This window comes from Balaenoptera acutorostrata, chromosome 4 (genome assembly GCF_949987535.1).
Source record: "Balaenoptera acutorostrata chromosome 4, mBalAcu1.1, whole genome shotgun sequence".
In the NCBI taxonomy this organism is placed as follows: Eukaryota; Metazoa; Chordata; class Mammalia; order Artiodactyla; family Balaenopteridae; genus Balaenoptera; species Balaenoptera acutorostrata.
The window spans coordinates 35,317,889-35,323,888 of record NC_080067.1 but is presented as its reverse complement, the minus strand read 5'-3'; the positions used below and the strand labels follow the sequence as shown (position 1 = coordinate 35,323,888).

Here is a 6,000-nt window from a genome sequence, read left to right as displayed (position 1 = left end):
TATTCTAGACTCCTGTTGTTTATATAAATTGTTAGCTTACTGTTACAGTTGATTTTTGATACAATGGGAATATACTCTGCTACAAGCATAAAATTAAAAAAAAAATTCAGCTGATGGCCTACTCCATTTCCTTTAGTATTTATCATAAAATGAGTGCCTGGGAATTTATTTTCAATAGGCTTTGCTCTATTAAAAATGGCTTGTAGTCATTTCAGGCTCATTTTCAGGCTTATGAGGCAAAAATTGACTTATCCACTAGAAATTAAATATTTTTGTCTTGTTGCTGGTCTCTTGATGTGAAATCTAATGAGCAGTAAGGGGCCCAATACCAAGAAGGGTTTCTGCATTGTGGATTCTTCTGTGTTGAACTGTCATATGACTTCTTTCAATTTGGAGGCTATGTTGGCAGGCTGAAGTCAGCCAGCTGGGACTCTCGCATAAGGGAAGACGTTCCTTAAAAAGCATAAAAGATAATTGGGATGTCTTGCAGTTTCTGGCTTTGGAGTGACATGTTAACTATGACTAGGTAATAGTTTAATCCCAGATGTCATAAGGTCCCTGAGATGTACTGAAGTTTAGTAAATATGTTTAATACTATTCAGATAAATGATTATCACGAACTGTCAAGCGGAAGCTCCAAGTTCAAAAGTTGGTGGGTCTAAGCAAAACTGGGGAGCTGGTTATAATGCAGACTCTGGGCTCTGGATTTCTACCCTGGAGATGAAGATACCAGAAGTCCCTTTAGAAACAGTAGGTCGGTCTTGATTCATTTTAAGTGAACTGTATGCTACCCCTTTGAGAAAGGGTGGGTTTAGGGAATGGGAGTTAATCTCTTTGCCTTACTTAAAATATACTGTGCATAATTAAATTTTTTTTCTTTGACGTTGTCAATTCTGAATTTGATTGTCCATACAGGGATGTAAAGATATGGAGGATATGGATTTGGGGCTATTTTGATAGCTGGGCATACCTTAGAATTGTAAAACAACAATAAAACTTCTTGACCTGTTAAGATCCTTGTTAGGAACAGGAGGTGGGTCAAATGAAAATCTGGTGGTTGGGTTGTGATGATTTGTGATTTTATGGTAATATATATACATTTATACTTTAGTTGTAAAGAACTGTTAGGGTAACTAATTAGAAAGCAGTAACCAGACTTGTGAAACCCTTACTGAATGAACCTATAGTAAGTAGGTGAGGGGACTGTGTATATGCTGGAGGTGTGGGTAGGGGAGTAGAGGATGGTAGAGGGCAACTGTATCATTAATGAATGAAACTAGTCATTGGCCCCCTTCCCACAATTTCACTTGAAGGACACTTATGAAAATATATACATGTGTCTTTGTGTACTTAGTTCTAGGAATTTAACCTAAGGAAGTGGAGCTATATAAATTCGTATAGCAGAATGTCACTACCACAGCATTACTTAGAATAACTAAACTTGGAAAACTACAAGATTTAACTTGCAGGGTTATGGGTCGAATAAATGACTGTATGTCCAAAAGATAAAACAGTCATTGAAGAATTATGTAAGAAAATGCTCACCCATGAATTTTATATAATAGGATAAATATATGCAGTATATAATGTATTTTACATATGTATTTCTGAAGGCAAAATATAAATTTTTCTCAGGTAAGTTTCCGGGTGACTATACTTCTAAAATCAGAAAAATTTTAAATTAGGAATATATTTTTTAATAGAAGTGGGATTTTAATTTTATTCAACGTCTTATTAAAAAAACTGTATAGTTATACCATAGAGAAATTATAAGAGATTTCAAATGACTATTAAGAGAACTAGTAACAGTCCTAGACAGTGCTGTTAAGTATATATATTTTTAACAACTTAAGAGTTTGGAGTTTCAAAAAAAAAATTTTATTTTTGCCTCAGAAAAACTCGTAACTTAAATTTGAAGGAACCAAGTCCTTGATTTGAACTGTGGATTAAAGACTGAGGGAATAGAACATCTGATACACGTTACACTGACTTTTAACTTTTTCCCTCTTAAAAAAAAATAGTATGATTTTATTATTTACTTCAATAATTATAAAAACTATTACTTATTTTATATTTATGTGCCGGGCACTGAGCTCAGTGTTTTGTCCTCACACCCTACTTTACTTTAGGATAAATGAAATTAACACAAATGACCAAACAGGTTTAGAAAAGTTAGGATCATACAAGTGTGTCAAATTCCATAGCTTTGGCTTAACTACCATAGTAAACTAATACTGTGTTTCTCAGGCGTGTTATTTCTGTGGGGCAGGGTGGGTGTGGGAGTATGATGAAGAATTCAACTTTTGATTTTCCTAAGTGGAAATAACTCATTTTTTGTTGTTGCTTATAAGAATTAAAAAAAAAAAAAAAGTTCAAAAAAGTGAAATTTCCCCAAATAGTGTTACATTTTTAAAAAATGTATTAAAATTTTTCTTTTTTACAACAAAAGGCTAATATAACTAGTATACTTAACTATTCTCTAATATGCTTTTGTTCACAATCAATCAATCAATTTCCCATGTCAATACAGATACATCTAGATGTTTACCTTTTCGAGGCTATACAGCAGTCTACTGTAAGGGATGTATCATAATTGCAAGAAGGTACCATAATACACACTATTGTTGGAATGATTTTGGCTGCAGTTTTAACTTTCGGGGGGATTACCTAATTGCTTGTGAGCAGTTCCTTTGTAGAAAATTCTAAGGTGATGTGCATTTATCTAACCTAAATTACCTTAATCATTATACCGTTAAAAAGTGCTGTGCAGGGCTTCCCTGGTGGCGCAGTGGTTGAGAATCTGCCTGCTAATGCAGGGGACACGGGTTCGAGCCCTGGTCTGGGAAGATCCCACATGCCACGGAGCAGCTGGGCCCGTGAGCCACAACTACTGAGCCTGCGCGTCTGGAGCCTGTGCCCCGCAACGGGAGGGGCCGCGATAGTGAAAGGCCCGCGCACCGCGATGAAGAGTGGCCCCCACTTGCCGTAACCAGAGAAAGCCCTCGCACGAACCGAAGACCCAACACAGCCAAAAATAAATAAATAAATAAATAAAGTAGCTATAAAATTAAAAAAAAAAAAAAAAAGTGCTGTGCATATAAAAATACGGTTAATGTAGGTAATACTATAGCAGAACAAATATTTGCCAGTTTTTAAAGTGGAAAACGTGTTTATTAACATTCAAACTCCCTTCATACAAGGCCATATAAAAATTCTTAACATTTTGATTATACATAAGTCTGTATTTTCTACATAGTTACAATAATGTATAATTTAGCTTTTCATAATACATTGTTTAAATACATCATTAGTTCTGTTAAACATAAGCAATGTTTGCAAATCCAATACTTGAACAATTTCCCCTGTACATAGTTTAGCAGGGCTAATTAGCATAAGATGCTCTTTATTAAGAGGTATATGATCTGAGTATTAACAGTTACTGAAGTCTGGTATTTTTATACAGCACTTTCTTTTTCCTTTGATCACAACAACACAAAATCCTTAAGGATACTGAAATTCAGTTAAGTGAAGTCCAGAGACATTAGCCAATAAGTCAAGTTCATACATAACACTGTATAGTATTAAAAACCTTAAAAAAAAAAAACTTTTGCAATCTGCCCTAGTACAGACTGTTCCTATCAGGATAAGACTACTTGGCAATAGAAAGGAAAAAGACAGCTTTGAGTCTCTGTGGTGCTGATAGGAAGAAAAATGCTAACTTACCTTGTCGCCTCTCACTAATGATGGCAGAAATACCAGAACAAGCATATTCCAGCTCAACAACTCTAGGTAACTTTATGGAGATGGGAGTTGGCTTAGCTCATGCTAGGTAGCCACAGCACTGACCTTGTGTGTAAAAACATGAAACATTTGCATACTGTGATCTAGGTTTTAATTGTAAGCTATACCGAGGAATTTTTTAAAAAATGTTTTGGCTATATTTCATTCCAAAAGAAGAGTTGATTTGATGCTTGAGTTACAGCACCAGTCTATGTTAGTTATTAGTGAAACGAAGTACACTCCTGCAGATAAATACCAGATCAAAAACACCTGTTTCAGTAATCTGATTAACCTGTAGAATACTAAAAAATAAGTTATTTCTACAGAAATCTCTGAAGGGAGCAAAAAAACTATATGCCTAAATAAACATTTTAAAGGGAAGTAACCCAGTACCCTCTGGAGGTCAAACAGTGTTTGCTATGTTGTAATCCTGTTCACCGTCAGGCTGCGGTTGGACCACAACACTATGTTCATTAATTTCGTTCTCTGCATCACTGCTGTCGGTATCTTCATTGTCCTCTTCCTCATAGTCTGAAGATTCTGTCATGTTCTGATGTGAGCGGGATTCCGACATAGCCCCAAATGACTGGGTGCTGACAGAAGCCAAAGGTCTGAGTAAAGGGGTATGTTCTGACACTTCATTTTCTTCTTGACTACTATCTGTGTCAGAGTCTGAATCGCCTTGAGAAGGAACAACTTTCTGCTTGCAGACTGGACAGGTTTTTTTGGTTTTAGTTAGCCAAGGATCTACACACTTGCAATGATAAGCTGTTGAAGCAAAATATACATCTTTTAGGTAGTATACTGTAGTTGAGAACATTACTTTTAATGTTTATTCATGTTCTGATCTATATGTATCATATAGGAACAAGAGAAGAAAAGCTTGTAAATTTTTATAAACACAGCTCCATCCCTTAATGAGATCACTGATTAGTACAGGGCCTGGCTTATGGTGTGCTAATAACTATCTTCTGTCTCTCTAATACTGAACCTAAGTATAAATTACTCTCTACAGAAATTCAAAGCAGTATGTAATTATTCATACCATGGGAACACGGAAGGATTCTGAGCTTGTCTCCATCTTCATATTCATCCAAACAAATGGCACATACATCATACTCATCTCCTATGACAGAAAATAGTAAAACTAATTAAAACATGTAGAGGAGTATTCTTAACTTTTTAAACTTTTCAAGTTCTTCCTCAGTCAGTTATTTTAAATGCCTTCTGGTTTATCTTTTAAATGATACCTCTTTGTTTTCTCTCAGATCAGGGAGCTGCTTCAAGTGGAAGTTCAGGAACCTGAAGTTTTAAATTAAATAATTAACCTTTTACCTACAATAAGAAATTAAAAATGGATGTCAAATTTGTTTACCTTGATTACCTTTGCAAAAGATTTTAATGTAATAATTCATTACTGTTTTACATAACTATTCAAATGCTAGTTTTGAAATATTTTATGCCAAAGATGACAAAGTTTCACTGTTTAGATATCTTAAGGTCTCTGAGTCGTTTAAGTAAAAATGGAAACATGTTAGAACATACTCAAATTTTTAAAAATATATTAGTGAATAAAAACGTTTAGAATGAGATATACTGAGCTTCAAATCTCTTCCAACATTTATTAGTTTTGTGGTGCTTGGCAAGTTACTTAGCCTCTAACATACAGTTCTTTTATTGGTAGAAAGATTCCATCTACCTCGCAGAATTGTGAGGATAAAATGAGATAAAGGGCCAAGCACAGAGGTATTCACTAAATGGTGTTTGTTATTAATATCACTGCCTTTTAAATTCCTTATTGTTGAGCTGATCACCTTTATAAACAAAAGACAGTTAAAGTCATTGCCTATCCCACACTCAGGGCAACCACATTGGGAGGCTTGTTAGAAATAAAGCCATTGTCTGGATAAATAGGCTGGATGAATATAACGCAAAAAAAGAGAAGAATCGGGACTTCCCTGGTGGTGCAGTGGTTAAGAATGTGCCTGCCAATGCAGGGGACACAGGTTCCAGCCCTGGTCCAAGAAGATCCTACATGCCGCAGAGCAACTAAGCCCATGCGCCACAACTACTGAGCCTGCGCTCTAGATCCTGCGAGCCACAACTACCGAGCCCACGTGCCACAACTACTGAAGCCTGTGCGCTTAGAGCCCGTGCTCTGCAGCAAGAGAAGCCACCGCTAGGAGAAGCCTGCACAGCTGCTCGCCGCACCTAGAGAAA

General features: G+C 36.0%; 1 protein-coding gene across 3 annotated transcripts in view; it reads right to left on the bottom strand.

The window, feature by feature from the left end:
• Positions 1 to 3,136: 3,136 nt before the first annotated feature.
• RNF13 (ring finger protein 13) overlaps positions 3,137 to 6,000 on the bottom strand; it is a 182,064-nt gene continuing 179,200 nt past the window's right edge. For all 3 annotated transcript variants that reach the window (XM_057546016.1, XM_007188123.3, XM_028167971.2), the window contains 2 exons: positions 4,826 to 4,906; positions 3,137 to 4,548 (listed from right to left, as the gene is read on the bottom strand). In XM_057546016.1, coding sequence (XP_057401999.1) covers positions 4,184 to 4,548; positions 4,826 to 4,906 — 446 coding nt within the window. In that variant the 3' untranslated portion in view covers positions 3,137 to 4,183. The remainder of the gene's footprint in view (positions 4,549 to 4,825; positions 4,907 to 6,000) is intronic.